Raw genomic sequence first — 18531 nt, 5'->3', positions numbered from 1 at the left:
TTCAGGACAATTTTCAGGACTTCTCCATGGACATGGACAATTAGATCATTTCAGTTTCATTGTTTTTTTCAGTCATGTTGTCCATCTATTAGAGTTATGTCTCTCAGTGATCAATAACACTTCCTTTCCACATCAGAAACCTTCCATATGGCCTTGGATCTGACAACTCCTATGATGCTGTATCCACACTGACACAGTTTATAAACAGCCGCTATAACAACTGTTTTCATGAAGCAATTTTATCTTTAAGTGAATTTGACAGAATTGTGGGCTAAATATTTGCATTTACATATTAATCTAAACTACCACTTATAAATTAAAAGGACTGAGGTTACACTTTATTTTAAGGTGTCATGTTAGGGTTTGGTTAGGGGTTAGATACTTTTAATTATGCATAATTTACTTTTATTACATGTAGTTGCATTTAACTATTATGTCAACTTAAAATAAAGCGATACAGGACCTGAATATAAGCCTATCATTTAGATTGGTGATGCTGAAAGTAAAAAGTAATTGCAAAATTAGCTCTTACCAGCAGTAAGAAATAGGCTAACATTAACACACTTGAGGAAACTGCTGAAATTTCTGCAAAACATTTTATCATCAACATCAGGACTTCCTTAGAAATCTTGCACCAAGAGCAATAATAAAACAGTAAGTTGGTAATATTAGTGGGTGGGGGGGGGGGGGGGGATTGTCAGTGTTCATGTTCATAGGTTTTATTTAAATATTTTAATTATATTTTAATGAGTGAATGTGTGTAGCATGCCTTCACTGTCTGCAAAAATAGAGATAGGCTATATAAAGCAAGGTTTGTCAAGAACGTTTTTGTTGGCTTGACAAGTCTTATCTGACCATTTAAAATACTTTTAAAAGTTGAAAGCTTTTACAGTGCTGTACAGTCATATCAGTCAAGGAGTGTTATGGTTATCAAAAAAATCTGGCTTACATTTTTAAAGGGATAGTTCACTTTGAAATTAACGTTTGAAATGTTTTAGCTTACGTCAAGGGCATCAAAGATGTAGGTGTCTTTGTTTCCTTTGTTTTTAGGTCAAACCGTTCTTGTCTGTCAGTCATACAGTATAATGGAGGTCTATGGTCCAGTTAACTATTTTAACTGGTTAAGTGTGTTCTGGGTTCTATGTGTGCGTGGTTCTTTCCAGGCAATATTAGGGTATTTGTGCTGATTACTGATATAATTATTTGGAAAACAATAGTCTTAATTTACCTGATCATTACTATAATCTCAACAATATATATATATATATATATATATATATATATATATATATATAAAATTGACTTTTTATACTACACATGAAAGAAAAAAATGGCTGTAGCCAGGATAAGCAAATAATTTGTGGTCAAATCAATAGTGGTGATTACATCACACCGTGCCCGTGGGGGTCGATTGAACTGCTTAGATGGATTGATGAAAGAGCAAATTTTGAGATGGTCCTCACTGCGGAACATGAAATCCATGGGGAGGAGTCGGATCCAGATCCAACTCCTCCCACCTTACATACACCTAAACCTAACCAACTCCGCCCCCTGATCCCTAAACCCACCCCTAATCCCTAAACCCAACCCTAATCTTACCCATCTCCACCCCTTGGATCGTGATCCGACTCCTCCCCGTGGATCTTATGTTCTGCATTGAGGTGCTACTGGAAATTTTGGTGCGACACTGCCGTATGCGCGCTCCTGCCAGCGCCTCGTGAACGCGCAAGCCACACAGAGAGAGTAGTAGGAGGCACGGCTAACTCTTTGTACCGACCAGAAGCTGCACCGATTGGGTGTCAGACAAATGTTTTGACCTTCAGGCGAACCGGAGGGTTGATCTCTACCGTTCTGACGCTTTCAACACAACATACCGGACTCGAAGCTGATAATTTTATCGCGTTTGCTTGTTTTATTTTAGAAACATTTTATTTGTTAGCAAGAGGTGGCCACGTCCTTGATTTTCTGGCCTCGCGGTTTGGAAAAACCTAACACATAGTGAGTGGTTTTACCCAGGAATGGATACTGGAGTTGTCACTGAAAAGAAAAGGTAGGGATTCCCGTTTCTGTTTTATAAAAGTGCGCAAGTGGTTGCTGAGCGGATTTTGTTATGTCGGTGTAGATAACAGACAGATCTTCATCCCCCCTCACACCGAATGTGTCGCCATTTTGTGTGTTGTATGGCAAACCTAACATTTATGAGCAAGTTTAAAACGCTCATTCCGGCTAAAACAAAGCCTATTAAATATTTTACAAAAAATAAAAAGAGTTATATTTGATGATTTGTAACGCAATATTTGGCTTAATTTGAGGTAGGAGAGTGTCTGTTTGTGGAAATAGTCTAATGTTAACAAACTAATAACTGTTAGCGGCATGCTAACCGATTTTTGGCTTAAACCGTAAAGAGTTTAACTTATATATTAGGAGTATTAGTATAGACATATTTCAGTTTCATTGGAACAAACAAACTGATAATATAGGCATACATCTTTGAGTGCGAATGTCAAATGAATGCATACAATAAGCACAAAATACATCCTCGGGCTTCTTTTCCCATAGCGAAATGGTATACTTTTGTTCTTAGTTCAGTGGTTTGTACTTGATATTCTGGTATTGTGTAAGCTCTGAATTCTTTGATGCCGTTCATTTGTGAGATAAAAGAAGCATGTGCTAGTAATTATGATTGACACCTTCTTCACCCCTCAAACCACTTGACCCCACGGGTCACAGACAGTTGCCAGCTCGTCTGACATATTTGTTGATGTAGGACTGGAAGCTTGAATTCATCCTTGGATTCTGCTGACAGTGTCTTATTCTTTGTCAGGCCTGTCATCAGTGTGGGCTCAAATTTTAGATGAGATGGAAAGAAGTGTTCTCCTTGCTAAGTCTGGAAATAGCTAGTTGTTTTTCCTGTAATAGTGAATTTACAGGAAGAATAAGACTGGCACTGTCTTATTGGCACTGGAATATATATGTATGTATCTATATAGTCTCTAATATCTACCCTCTCTATATTTTATTCATTTGGAAGATGCTTTTATCCAAAGAAACTTACACTGCATTGCATCATTCAGTTCTCATTCAGAAATCTCATGATCTCTATTGTTTGAGCTTCAGAAAAAGCACATAGAAAAAGCACATAGCTTTTTTCACATAAAACCGCTTATTCTGTTTAAAATGTTAAACAGTTTTTTTTCAAAGTTCAAAAGTAGTTACAGTGCTGTTTATTATATTCATTATTATATTATTATTTTTTGTAATGTGTTGAATATTAATGTTAAAGGTTTGCTGTTTTTAGTCATAATGTGTGTTTGGGTAAATTGTATTCAATCCTATTTATATTAGGATTATTGGCATCATTTTTGGCATTCATTAGTGTCAATCTGACCATATGAATCATACCCAGATTTTAAACATAATATCATTTATTTTTTATTTTTTAGACAATACTGTGATTGGCTCCATATAAAGTGAATAATACCCTGTTTTCAGTGGCAATATTTTCCTGACATAAATTTGGTTGGCATCCAAGTTCAAGCAACTACACATTCTTCTCTCAAATCTTAATCACTCTCAGCAATGACGTCAATGCAACTTCCTGCCCAGTCTTGTGGCAAGACAGCTGCAAGTCCTCTATCAGTTTGAAACTTTGAATGTTAAAATGGGTCCCTCTTTATTTATCATATTTTCTTGTTTTGGAGAAAGGCCTTAAAATGATGATTATTATTGTGATGACATTTTCCTCGATAAAATGATAATTATATAAACTATATATATTTTTTTGTCCACACACAGAGCCCAGCCCCCTTTTTGCATGTTTTAAAAATCCTTGGGTCAAAGGGATATCTATTGATGAAGTCATTGTGTCTCAAGGTCTCATATCTCAGAGTCCAATTCGACTGGGAATCATATCATAAAACAGCACCTTTTAGACTGGCATCATTTTTGGTTTGATCAGTGGTCAACAGTGTTGTGTAGCAAACGCAAGGCAAGTTAACTTTGACCTCAGTACCAAAACTGCATCTGGGAAATAATTGTGCACGAAATGTTGTTTTGAGTTGAAATATTTTATGTCACTCTCTTGAAATAGACGTGATGCTGCCACGAAGAAAAGTTTGCAGCAAGTGGCTTTGAGCCAAAGACGAACAACTTCAAACAAGACTAATGTATCGATTAATTTTATTTTTACCAAATAATTACGGGGACATATTGAATTGAGATTAATATTTTAAATCATACCTGTTTATAAATCCATTTTGTACAGCGTACAAAACAATCGTCCAGACAAGATGATCACAACAATGTTATCAAACTCTATCAAAATCAACTCGGATTTCATTTTCAATACAATCAAAAACGGGAGACGCTAGACGGTAAGATGTATTTGAATGAAACAAGAGTTTGCGTCCATTGTGATACGTGAATTTGCGCTGTGTAATAATGCATTGCTATTGATGACGGTCATTATAAAGAAGAAAATGCCACAGAATAAAGCCTTGCTTAAAAGACTGCATAGATCTACTTGTTTTATTTGTTGTTTCGTTGATTGTCAAATACTAGATTTGTTGAATTTCAGTGTGAGGAACAGTTCTTTTTGAACACTATCTAATTTTAACAAAACCGTGATAATATTGATAATCACCATAATTTTGGACACTATAATCGTGATATGAAATTTTCATACCGTCCCATCCCTACTCTGCTCGCTTCGCACCAGTGGACAAGCACCATAATTGCATGGAGTTGCATGAACTCCGTTTCAACTCTTTACTTTAATAATTTAAGACTTGCTCAAAAGCATATGCGTATGTAAGATCATATATATTTTCTGAAATTAAAAAGGGAACTTTAATAGGTGAGTGCTAGCCAATGAGATTTCACTTTGCGCGTTAGTTTTGCTTGCTTAAAGGGATAGTTCACCCAAAAATGTCAGTATTTTACTCACCCTCATGTTGTTCCAACCGCATAATAAGACCTTTGTTCATCTAAGGGACACAAATTAAGATATTTTTGATGAAATCTGAAAGCTGGACTAATATGGAGATCACTCCTCCATATTAGTCCATAGACTTCTTGAGGGATTGAAACTTGCCGGCCTCGAAAAGTTTTTAAAGACTTATTAACGTTATTAAAAAGATTTGATCTTGTCATCATGATGAGAAATGCCTGTTTTAAAGGAAACTGTTGTATTGTTCTCTTCTTATTGTGTTTTAAAACCATGCAATGCATCCTCATATGCATTTACAGTTAAGTTAAAAAGCTTTCCTTTGCCAAAGGGGTCTTCCAGCTACTCTGAAAACAGTCAGAAAAGGTGACGTATATTATTAGGAAGTCCATATATGGAACTTGCATAAGACAACCATGTACTGCACACAGACACAAACAGGCTTAAAAAAACAACAATGAAATGCGCATATGAACATCTCCAGTGCACAAGGGTTTTCCTCCGTTTCTGGCCAAATGATTTCCGCTTTACCTCAGAGAGCGCTTTGATAGGGAGGATGGGAGCCTTCTGTCTCAAGATTGTTTTTTCCTCTCAGGTCAATAGGCTGTTTTAACCGTTTTCCTTCCTTTGTCTTGCATGGCTTTGACAGTTGACACAAGGCCTGCTCATTGTTTCTCATTGCTGCTTTGACCTTGGAGCTCTTATTGGGAATTGGATCTGGATCTATATAGATCTGTTGGCAGTTGCACAGAAACCTCATTGGTCCTTTGACTATTTGTTTGTCTTCAGTAAAATTCAGAAGCCAATTTTGCAAATTTTTAACAATTAATTTTGATTCAATACTTACAAAAAAAACTTTTAGACTTGTTTAAGAGCTTCCCCTAATGTATTTTAGACTCTCATTAGCTCAACTTCCATGCAAATTAATTGAAAACGTTCGCTGTTCGCTCTATTGGGCAAAGTTATGAATGTCCATGCATTTATCACTCGCACATTTTGCCTTACCAATTTAAACATTCAATCGATTTTAAACTAGCCTATTCATTACTTGCAGGCTCTCTGAAAGATGGTTTTCTCTGCGCACTTACATAAGCCACCTCACAAACAGCTCGCGAGTAACACAACTGAGTTCTTTTTCGCTGATTATATTGCTTTACCGGTCAAAAACACAAAATTATGTCAATTTCATTCTTGTCGAGAATCCTCGTAAACACAATCAGTTATGTCTTTAATTAACAAACAGTTGAAGGAAAACGAAACACTAGCTGACAGCAGCCTTATATATCCCTGGAGATCATACACAAGATGCCTCTGAAAGCTGTTTGAGATATGGTGGCCAATCGTGTATTTTTTTATTTATTTTTGGCCAGACAATATTTTGAAATTCGAAGTTCAAAAATAATTTTCAATTGTCATTGCAGCTTTTGTTAACAGTGAACACCTTTCTATAACAGTAAATCGTGAATGAACACCTGAGGGTATTGGTGTGTAAGGGAACTTTTGTTAAAGGGTGTGCATTCTGCATTGCATAGCCTAGTTGCTCTTTGTTGCCCATAGTTTGGCTTGTTTTTTTAGAGCCCACCATTCCTGAATTCCTGAAACACGTGTTAAATATCTGGTAGTCTGTCTTGTAGGCTAGGTCCCAAGGGTAATAGATATACGCTTTAGAAATCATGATGAGATGGACACTCATTTCAGCAGAAAACTTTTTCATGTTTTTTTAACGGTGACCTATTTGTTAGGAAAGGGTCTATTTTCTGGCCATGAACTGTTTATTCTCCAAATCCTGACCTTGCTTGTTTGTAAGACCAGATGTTTTATGGTTTGAGTTTTTTTATTTTTGCCACAAAACAAAATTGACATTGTTGATATTCTTTTTCTGATTATGGGCCTGGATGAACCACCTGTGGAATCTGTTGTCTTTGTAAAGAAAATTTGACTGACAATTTAAAGTGGTTGTATGTTTTTTTTGTTTTTTTTTTGTTAATGAGTTAAATACAGACATTTCTATACTGATTCTGGACTGCCATTTGTCTGCCTTTTTTTTTTTTTTGATTTTGTGTATGTAACGGATGGCATCCAAGCTATCTAGGTTATTGTTCTGAAAATATTGACAGGGTTACACCTGTCTGGCGCCCAAACTTACTAACTTTTACTAACAATCATTGGTTGATTATTTGAATTTTTACTGTTTGTGTGTTAAAGTTTGTTCCTTGTAGTTCACCGAAAAGTTTATGCTGGGAAATCCGAAAATTGTCTGACACGACAACATTTACCACTGTTGGCTGACCTCCAAGGGCTGTAACTGTCTCTCTCACACTGTGTCCCCACTTTCACCAGTCACATTGAGACTATCTGTCTGTCCTTTGACGCTGCCAGTTTTGACGCCATGCAAATGAGAGATTTAAAAAAAAGTAGACCTTGTTGCTGTCCTTGAACATTAGCGCAGAATGTCTCTTTTCACAAATGCAGAGCCAAACTAATGCCACAATTTCCTCCCTTATTTTTGCAGGGTGAGCTCGGAGCGCAGGAAGGAGAAGTCCAGGGATGCAGCGCGATCTCGCAGGGGAAAGGAGTCTGAGGTGTTCTACGAGTTAGCGAACCAGCTTCCCCTGCCACACAATGTCACCTCCCACCTGGACAAAGCCTCCATCATGAGGCTGGCCATCAGCTATCTGCGCATGAGGAAGCTGCTCATCTCTGGTCAGTTCACTGATATAAATATTTGTATCTAGAAGCGCATAAAATTTACAGCGCATGCAAAACAGATTCAAAACCTTAACAGATACTGTAAACATGAAGCAAGGAGGGAAGTACAATCTGCAGTCACTGGGGCAGTCCTCAGAGGGTGCATTAGTACTTATTTGTACCTTGTAGATATAATATGTACGAGGGCTGCATGATTAATCTAAATCAAACCAAAATCATGATTATGGCCAAGCACGATTTTAAACCATCGGGCTGTGCGATTTGGGGAAAAGTATTTAATTGCGATTTACGATTTGATTTTGTAAAGTCCAGTTTCAGCTCAATATTCTTAATAGTGTGCAGCACACACTCTAAATTTTAATTGAGTACAACATGCCTTTAACTTTAGACCCCTCCATTTACAAGGTCTAGCAGATGCAGTGTACCTTTCTTAGTCCTGTGTCAAATGTACTTTTTTTAATTATCATATTTCATCAACCAAGTCCATCATAACGATTATTGCACTTTCACTTTTAAGCACAAATCAAGAAAATGTCAAACCAAACACATGGTTTATTTGACCTCATCTAGTTTCCTGATTTATTATAGGCTATTTATCACAACTACTGGTAAAACAAGAAACTTTAAAAATTGAAACAGTAAAATTCATAGTAATCCAATAATTCCAAATTACTTTAATGTTTTTCTATTAAAACTGCAGCAAAAAATACTTAGCCTATTGTCATACAGAGCGGCATAAGTGCAGTTATTCAGCAATCTCTCAATCAATCGGCTATAGTCGAGATCCATGTTAGGATTTATTGCAGTTCATCACTGAAAAGGTTAAATCACAGATTTAGTCACAGCAAACAGAACATAGACCGACTGAATGACACTTTCATTTAAGCAGAAAATCTCAAATGGAGATCGCTAAACTGCAGGTTAGAGAGAGCGTGTGCATGGTTGCCAGATTGCAAAGATTAAGTAAAATACCGGGTAAAAAATTGTGTTCTTTAAACAGAAAAGCTCTGATTGGGGATTTAAATTGTTGAAATCTGGCAACCGCAAGCATGAATGCTTGTATTGCCGTGTAACAAAACTATGTGATACCTTGCAAAGACAACTCTTCCCCCATTCCCCCATCATGCTTTTGCTCAGAAACATATTTTTCATATCAAATCCACATCGCGGACTTTTGCGATTAGCTAATTGCAACGTTTCGAATGGCGTTTCGATTACGATTAATCGTTCAGCCCTACGTGTTGCGTGTTTCTGAGTAAAGGGCGGCACTGTGTTCCTTGCTCACGCAAGGAGCTCATGATGATCTGGTGTCTTCAGTGTCTCGGAGAGACTGTGTTTGCAGTAAATGCTGCTCATCTGCTTCTGCTCTGAGTTTGGGTTGGGTGTAATGTGCCAGTATTCTGTAATACGATATATCACGATAATGAACATGCACAATATGGTTATCTTGGGCACTTACAAATATGGTGAATCAGTATTTATTACTAATTATTATTTTAAGAATAATTTACCCATCAACAGTTTAAAATGCACTACACTGCTGTTTGCTGTGTCAAAGAGACATGCACGGACTGATGTTAACAAGTCCAAGCACATGGTGGAACGAGTGAAGGAGATGCACACAAACTGCCGCCCTATTTTATGCCTTATGTACGGGTGCCTATTAGTGCTAGTATGCACCCTTTAGATTCTGTGTAACTTATCCACCTCTCAAGAGTACATATTAATGCTAGATATTATAGTGCCCCCTTTAGGTATTAACATGTACCTTATCTTCCCCTCATGGGTGCATTACAGTACTAGTATTTACATCATGTACTAATATGCATCCTCTTGGTGTAACTGTAAAAGTGCCATGTTTTCTGGGAGTGTGTAAAAGCATAATGTGCCACTATGACTTTACATTTACATAGTTGGATTGCTGTTGTTTGACTGTGCAGGTGACACAGAGAAAGAAAATGAGCTGGAGAGTCAGTTGAACGGCTTTTATCTGAAGGCCCTGGAGGGTTTCCTCATGGTCCTATCTGAGGATGGAGACATGGTTTATCTTTCTGAGAATGTCAGCAAGAGCATGGGCCTTACACAGGTAGCCAGATGTTAACATTTTATTCTCTGCTGTTCAGATTTAAAGCTTATGGTGTAGCTAACTATCTCTGCACTCTATTCTTTCAGTTTGATCTGACCGGTCACAGTGTCTTTGAATTTTCACACCCATGTGATCATGAGGAGTTGAGAGAGATGCTGGTCCATAGGATGGGTGAGTCACGCATGGTCTTTTTTTTATCTTCAGATAAATGCATCAGCGATTAATAACAAAAGCATTCACTGAATTTTTTGTCCTCGTTTAGGATCCAAAAAGACCAAGGAACAAAACACAGAGCGCAGCTTCTTCCTGCGTATGAAGTGCACACTCACTAGCAGAGGACGTACTGTCAATATCAAGTCTGCTACGTGGAAGGTGAGATGTCTGAATTGATGCAGTTTTCTCACTAATCTCTTAGTATCCACAGATTACCGTAAAACTTCAAATAATAGCCGAGAGTAAGAGTAAGAGAGTTAGTGTAAGAGACTTGCCTGTCTCTTTTACACGCCTGGAGTGACTGCAAAAGGTCTCAAATAGAGGCCGGGTCTGTTTTTTTAGTTTTGGGTTGTATTTAATCTTCTAAAACCCGTCAGATTGTCTGCTTTTTGGCGGCTGCCAAAGCAAATTTTTGACCCGCCAAATTTTTCACCCGTCGGTGATGTAGAATGGAGACTGCTGCACTTGACAGGGCGTGTTACGAGCAGAGGGGGGAGAGCGCACTCTCACGTCTTCAAACACGAGCGCTGTCTTGCTCTCTCTCCCTCGCGCATATTAATCAAAATCAATTGACACAATAGTAAAAGGTCGGGAGACCGCAGTTTCACATGGAGCATTTGGAGATTTTTAGAAATTAGAGACTCTACGCTTACACTCAATGAACATCATCTCAACACTAAATTATAAAGGCCTGTCTCAAATACAAGCCGGTGCAGTTCAACGATTTGGGGAAATAAAAGACTGTGCTATTATTTGAAATTTTACGGTATATGTGGTTTTCCCCTTTGGCTTAACCTTTTCCTGGTAGATTTGTAGGTATTTGTTTTAGAAGAATAGATTGTATTTCCCTGACTTGATTTTAAATGGTTCTTAAACAAGAATACACTAAATGTAATGAGGAAGAAGGAAACTGGCTTGAGTCCTATTGTGCATAGAGCGTCCTTTAAAATATTTTTATGCATGTGTGACTTGCTATAAATGGACTGCAATAGTTTCTCCCTTCTCTCTCCTGCTACAGGTTCTTCACTGTGCTGGTCATGTCCGTATGCAGGAGCGCAGCGAGAGTTCGGGAGACTCTGGCTTTAAAGAGCCCCCTCTGACTTACCTTGTGCTCATCTGTGAGCCCATTCCTCATCCCTCAAACATCGAGGTGCCTCTGGACAGCAAGACCTTCCTTAGCCGTCACACTCTGGACATGAAGTTCTCGTACTGTGATGAAAGGTTAGCAGAGTGATGTAATGACTTGTATACCAAAAACTACAAACAAATTTCCCCCAGATTAGGCGATGGACAGATTGACAGATTGATCATATTTTCTGTATTCCCTTTATTTTGTTTTCGTGTAAATGGTTTTGCCTTCCCCACTTCACATTTGTCTTTTCTTTTTGTGTTTGGGTTTACCTTGATGGTATCTATACCTAACAATGAATGGTCATCCCTACGAGTTGCTTACATCTCTTTGTATAAAAGCAATGCTGCAGAACTGGTCTAGCATGCCAAAGAACAAAAGCCAGTATTCTGTACTTTTACGAATGTAATTGATGCCACCTAGTGGCAGAAGCCAGTATTTTGTTTTAAACCTCTGCTAACCGTTAAGCTATTACAGTGACTCGGCTTTATAGAGATGCAGAACTGTTTTGTTTTGAGCAGTTTTGTTGTTATACTTACCTAAAACTATTAACCAACCATTAAATTAAACGTTTTAGTATGTAGCTGGTAGTAAATTCACACACAATCATCTCATTCTGACTCTTTCCCAAAGGATCACAGAGCTGATGGGATATGAGCCGGATGATCTGCTGAACAGGTCAGTGTACGAATACTATCATGCCCTGGATTCAGATCACCTCACCAAGACACATCAAAACCGTGAGTATCTGGATTTAGATAATTATTGGGCATAGTTTACTAATTTAGTACAGATGACAATCTGATCATGTTAGAGGTTTTACTTCAACATGCAAAACTGCTACATAAGATGTCTTGTGAAATAATTCTAATTGGAGAATGTTTTTTTTTTTTTTCCAGTGTTTGCTAAGGGTCAGGCTACCACAAGCCAGTACCGCATGATGGCTAAGAAAGGTGGTTTTGTTTGGGTGGAGACTCAGGCCACCGTTATCTACAACCCCAAGAATTCACAGCCACAGTGCATTGTGTGCGTCAACTACGTTCTCAGGTACAGATCCACTTTTGTTTCATTTTATGTGGATCAGCATTTTTTATCAAAAACCAAAGTGCATCTGTGATCATATTTCTAACTTAACTGTTCTGTCCCGTCCAGTGGCATTGTGGAGGGGGACATTGTCCTGTCACTGCAACAGACCCTGACAGAGTCCAAGGCTGTAGAGAAAGAGAGCCAGGAATTGAAAGATGTGGATGGACATGTGGACATGCTCAAACTCTTCAAGCCAGATAGCCTCAAGTGTCCCATGGAGAGCTCTGACCTTTATGAGAAGCTAAAAGCGGAGCCTGAGGCCCTCACTGTGTTGGCGCCTGCAGCAGGAGACACCATCATCTCTTTGGATTTCAACAACTCAGGTGCTTTCTGGTGGATGGTTACATTTGTTTTTAATGGAACAGATTTACTTTGCTCACTTTGACTGCAATTTCCAATAATTCGGAGGTCATTTGCTTTTATTGAGAGCTGGTGGTTCAAGTCAACTTGAGCAAAGAGCGAGTGTTTTAAAATTAAATTTATTTTTTCTCATCTCGTTTAGCCATAGATGATATTCATACAACTTGTATGAACGCTTCCCCTCCACAATGTTGGCTTTTAGAGTTTAAAAAAAAAGTGTAATTGTAAAAATAAAATGACATTAATCATATATGGTCTGTGACCTGGAGTTATGCTACCTTGTGCAGCCCAGTACTGTAAGACAACCAGAATTTGAAGAACGCATATTTACGATCGACAGCTAGTTGGTGACCAACTGTCTTGACACTGACGTGTGTACAGTATATACTACCATTCAAAAGTTTTAGGTCGGTAAGATTTTATTTTGTGATGACTTTGAAAGAAGTCACTTATGTAGTTATGCTTTCTCAAGGCTGTATTTATTTGACAGTAATATTATGTCAAATAAATATAAAACGGTAATATTATGACACACATTTAAATAAAATAACTGCTTTCTATTTTAATATATACTTAAATGTAATAAATTCCTGTGATGAAAAAGTTGAATTTTCCACAGCTATAACTCCAGTCTTCAGTGTCACATGATCCTTCAGAAATCATTCTAATATGTTGATGTTTGGTGCTCAAGAAACATTTCTTATCAAAACATTGAACAGCATTTATTTGAAATACAAATATTTCCCAAAAACATCTTTCTGAGCACCAAAACCTTTGAATGGTAGTGTACCATTACACAACCAAATGTGTTTTCTCAACAGCTTTTTAATCTTTTAAAGACAGAAACATGTCCCAAGAGATTATCTAATCCTCTTAAGACTTTGGGAAATATGGATTCATAATCTTATTTTTGTAAGAAATGAAATAGTAAATATACACACAATTGTTTCCTTGGTGTTCTACCAATAATAATTAACAGTATTGAATTCCCTCCAGACTCTGACATGCAGTCGCTGAAGGAGGTGCCCCTCTACAATGATGTCATGCTGCCCTCCAGCAGTGAGAAACTGCCCATCAGTCTGTCTGCTCTGACACCCAGTGACTCCAGCCCAGCTCTGTCCAAACTAGAGTCCGGAGCAGAGGACTTCCCTTTCAGCTCTGCCTCTGATTGTGTTCCAGACTCCACAAACAAACTCTCTACATCTGGGCTCATCTCCTCGGGGGTAAAGACAAATGAAACACTTGCTTTTATTTAAGCTGGTATTGTTGTTCATTTCAAAATGATTGCTTCTTTTTAAGGGCCAATGAGATTCTGTGTCTCTCAAAGACTTACTTTAGCTGTTTTTTGTTGTTGTTTTTTTTGTTCTTAGCCCAACAGCCCCATGGATTACAGTTTCCAAGTGGACTCTGACATCAGTTCTGAATTCAAACTGGACCTGGTTGAAAAACTGTTTGCTATTGATAACGAGGCAAAGACCCCCTTTTCCTCCCAGGTAAACCTTTATCTGCCTGCCATATCTCTCTCTGTGGTAATTTATACATTTGCATAAACTTCAGAACACACATTTCTGTGACCTCTAGGCCATGGGGGATCTCGACTTAGAAATGCTGGCTCCGTACATCCCAATGGATGATGACTTCCAGCTGCGCATCCCCTCTCCACTGGATCCGCTGCCCTCCAGCTCTCTCTCTGTTTCAGCCATGAGCTCCCTGTTCCAGCCCCTACCCTCACCTGCATCTCCAGCCTCTTCCACCAGCAGCGCAGTGACACATGAGCCATCATCACAGGCCCCTTCACCTCTGCATCAGCTGCAGGAGGTGTGCAGCGCTCCTGTCTCGCCCTTCAGCGGCAGTCGGGACGCTTCCCCGGTTCGATCCCCCACCCCGCAGAGCAGCAATCAGCTCCATAACAGGTAAAGCTCTCGTTGGCACAACTAGCTGCTGGCATCATTAACAATCGATTTGCACAGGGATCAGATTGCTGATCCGTATTAAACTGCAAGTGGATTGGAGTCGAGCTAAAATCAGCATAAGAGATTTGATTTGGACTTACATTTTGATGAAATTAACTGTAGATTATCTGATCTTCTTTCCGTTGCTCCAATTTCTCAGAGAGCTGTCTCCAAAGATGTTAGCCATCCAGAATGTCCAACGTAAGAGAAAGCTGGAAGTGACATCTCTTTCTGAGGCTGTTGGACTGGTCAGTATGTTATTAGATTTTATACACAGATAAAGATGCATATATATAAAAGTACTTTATTTTGTTAAATATTATTAATATTGCATTACATTAAATTGTTTTATGCACTATATATTCCAGGGTTTTTTTGCATATATTTTGAACTTAAAGGGAAACATGGCTAATGAATAAGTGAAATTTTTTAGATCTGATTTGTATGCAACACCCATGCTAATGCCCACTCTACTATTTCCCGCAGGGGGCTTTGCTTCAGAGTGTGGACAGTGCTATAGAGCCTGGAAAAAGAGCAAAGGTTTTAGAAGTTAAAGGATCAAGTGTGCTCGGGGGGAACAAAACCATTCTTATACTGCCCTCTGGTGAGTGACGAGACCATCATTGTACCATCTATTTAATGGAATTTTAAAGTCGGCATGAAACGGAAGTTGCTATTAGTCTTTTCTTCCCTATTGTGACATATAAAATAAAATTGCTTCTGGAATGAGAAAAGAAAATGTAGGGTGAGACTTGATTTCGGATCGTAGGAATTCGCCCGTTTGCAGTCAGCTGTGGTGGATATTTAGCCTCACTCTCCACGAGACATGCATCATGAAGAGAACGACGTCATTTGGAGGTGAAGGGGAGGTTGACAGTTTTGATTTAACGATTACGAGTGCACATACATTTTAAAAAAAATTATAATGCACGGATATAATAAACAACATTCTGTAAAATATGAGAGTGGTCCATTTTGGTCCACCATCATCATGGTGACTTTAAATGCGCTCTAATAAAAACAATACTATTTTAGCGTGTATACACAGTTATAAGTGGGGCTGTCACGATTCCATGACTAAATTTGAGTAGTCGATGCTCAATTGAAATATACCAGTGCCCAGGAACAAGCAAAATACCGGAAGTGGCGTATTCCACAGATCCATGAACCACCTATATTATGAACTAAATGATGTAGTGCAGTCTCAGATACATTATTAGACCTTTTTCTAAGGCTGCACTATGTTAAAACCATTTAGATCATAATATAGCATAGTGCTGTTATTAATTCACAAAAGCTGTTATTCAATGAAATAAATATATGCCCTGCTGGTTTAATATGCACTTTAATTATTTACATACGTGTAGGTAAAAAAAAGAAAAAGCAGTTTATGTATTAAAACATGTTTTATTTCAAAACATTATCGAAAGCAGTATTGTGTTACCAAGATGACGAAAGCCATTGTGATAAACACAGGAAAGCTGCCATATTCATGATCATGATTTAAATATCAAGATATTTATTGAAAAAAAAAAAAAAGAGATGAATATTTAGTATGGGAAATATTTGCTACTTTTTATTTGAAGGTAACGCTTGAGAATTTTCCTTTGAATCTTAGCATGTTGTTATAAATCGTAAAGCGGTTTGTATTGTTCTTCCCCCTCTGACTGTAGATGTGGCCAGTCGTCTGTTGTGCAGTTCTCTAGAGAGCAGCGGCGGGCTGCCTCAGCTAACACGTTATGACTGCGAAGTCAACGCTCCTGTGCAGGACCGCCATCATCTGCTCCAGGGAGAGGAGCTCCTGCGTGCTCTGGACCAAGTCAACTGAACTCCGCTGTGTTTAGCCATTCTGGACATTGCATCCCTCCCTCGCCCCTTGATCCCTGAAATATGTCTCCTTTTATTTCGAACCCCATTTATTCTCTATAAATCCCAGTGTTTTAAAAATGTAATAAATGACCTGCACCTTCTATTGATCCCGTCAGTGATGCGAATAGGAGCCCAGAGGGAGTCCATCCATCCATCCATCCATCCCAGTGTGTAGAGGGCCTGGAGACAGAGAAGCGTAATGTAATTTTACAGTGGCATCACAAGAGTTTAGAGCCTTAATGTGAAATGCACACCTTGCCCCGACACAGATGTGTGCAATCTCTCACGCTCCCTCTGGATTCTCTACTTTCACCTAAAAAAAACAACCTCCTGTTGTCTTGTGTCCCCCCAGAGTGTGTGTATTGTAGCTACAGTCGCACAATAATCTATTTTCTTAAGACAGAATACCAGCAGTCCATGCAATATACAAAACCATTTTTACAAATATGTACTTTTACTGAAAGATTGAACAATTTATTTTTTTCTCTGCTCTGTTTTGTTTAACGGTTACGTAACAGCTCTGTGTGTGCACTCATAGGCTCAATGGTTAAATGCTGTTGGATGTTTGTGAGTGTTGCTTTTCATTGCATTCATATTTACTTGCATACCTTTCGGTTTTTGAACAGCACAGATGAATTGTAAAACAGATATTGCAAGTATTGGAGAATGTGCAAAAAAAGGGAATTTACAATCATGCTATGATGTTCTCATGATGGGTTTTGTTTCAAAGAGGTTAAAACAGATTTATAGTTTAATTATGCAATAGATTTTTATATTTTTAGTGTTCATTTTTAGTTCTGTTTAGTTCCCAATAGGTGGTTGATGCTTAATGCTTGTAAGAAGTCTTAGCTGATAACCATTTTTCTGCTTCATGAGCAGTTTAGATCATGCAAAGCTGATGCATCATTTGTCCCAGTTTTAAAATTATTTATAATGGCATTAGAACACAAATGCTTAGTTTTAAGTAAGACAATATTTGTTTTCATTATGCTTTCAGATTATTTCAGCCTGTTGACAATGTCTTGGAAGTACGTTATGACCTTTTATCTTGTTTTTCAATAGGAAAGACATTTTCTTTTTATGTTATTGTAATCTTCTGTTCATTTATCTCTGCAGTCTCCAGTCTTCTCCTTTATTATCTTAACACTAAATGTATTGTTTATTGCATAAATCAGTAAAAGACAATTGTGGACCAGAATTTTGTGGTGCATGTTTCAGTTGACAAATTACTTCATAATATATATATATATATATATATATATATATATATGGATCTATTATTAAGTTCAAATGTGAATTTTTTTTAAAAAGTTAGTTAAAATATAATTTAATTACATTAAGCAGTTAAGCAGCTTTGCTTTTTAAAATTGTTTTTCTTTGTGTTTTAGAAAAGAAAAAAGTTTTATTTGTATATAGTATAATTGTAACTATGCTGGAAGCCATTGTAAGAAGCATTGGAAAACCAATGCATACAGGTTTTTTTTTTACAATTGCATACAAGGCCAGTTTTACAGTTTTTTTTCCAAATTCTCAAAGGCCTAAACTGACTTGTTGAATAAACCACTCTTTCTGTAAAACCTTAAAGAGGTTCAGGTGGTTAGTCACTATATGCAATCTCATGCACTTTAAAAAAAAAAAAAAAAAACTCTTAACACATTCTGCACTGTGGTGCACTGGTGTTGAAAAACTTTTAACACATTCTGCATTGTGATGGACTTGTGTTGCAAAATGTTAAACATGAGTGGCAAAGGTTGAACACAACTGCAACACAGCTGTCATCGTTTACACTCAATGGCTCCAAATCGTTATTTCTAATGATGTTATCAAACCAACTGTACAAACATGAGCCTGCAGCTCTGCACTGAATGTTAATACCAACAATAGAAGGAAACAAAGTGTGGAGAGTGTTATAATATATTATTATACAGTGATATATATATATATATATATATATTATTTTTTAATTTTGTAATTTCATTTGAATATTAACATTTGTGAGATTTAGTCAGCCAAAACAGTTTTTAAATGAATGCATTTCATTTTGTGTCTGGAAAATTGTGATCTATGACATTACATTATGTTGAATATCAAATATTTTTGTGTCTATTTGTTAATGAGGGATTTGTGGACACATCAATGTTTTGGGATTTGTGGAGTAATAGCCTATATTTATTTTTGATGT

At 37.6% G+C, this 18531-nt stretch overlaps 1 protein-coding gene across 1 annotated transcript; it reads left to right on the top strand.

The window, feature by feature from the left end:
* The first annotated feature begins 1690 nt into the window (after positions 1 to 1690).
* hif1ab (hypoxia inducible factor 1 subunit alpha b) lies at positions 1691 to 17547 on the top strand. The gene is made up of 15 exons (XM_039692206.2): positions 1691 to 2050; positions 7458 to 7648; positions 9595 to 9740; positions 9827 to 9911; positions 10003 to 10112; positions 10972 to 11174; positions 11716 to 11822; positions 11982 to 12129; positions 12235 to 12491; positions 13525 to 13751; positions 13899 to 14021; positions 14110 to 14441; positions 14641 to 14728; positions 14967 to 15084; positions 16154 to 17547. Exons 1-15 carry the CDS (start codon positions 2019 to 2021, stop codon positions 16306 to 16308), a joined length of 2322 nt encoding a protein of 773 aa, XP_039548140.2. The 5' UTR covers positions 1691 to 2018; the 3' UTR covers positions 16309 to 17547.
* Positions 17548 to 18531: the final 984 nt, after the last annotated feature.

This window comes from Pimephales promelas, chromosome 13 (genome assembly GCF_988280905.1).
Source record: "Pimephales promelas chromosome 13, fPimPro1.hap1.1, whole genome shotgun sequence".
NCBI lineage: Eukaryota > Metazoa > Chordata > Actinopteri > Cypriniformes > Leuciscidae > Pimephales > Pimephales promelas.
This window is presented reverse-complemented; position numbering and strand designations above follow the sequence as displayed.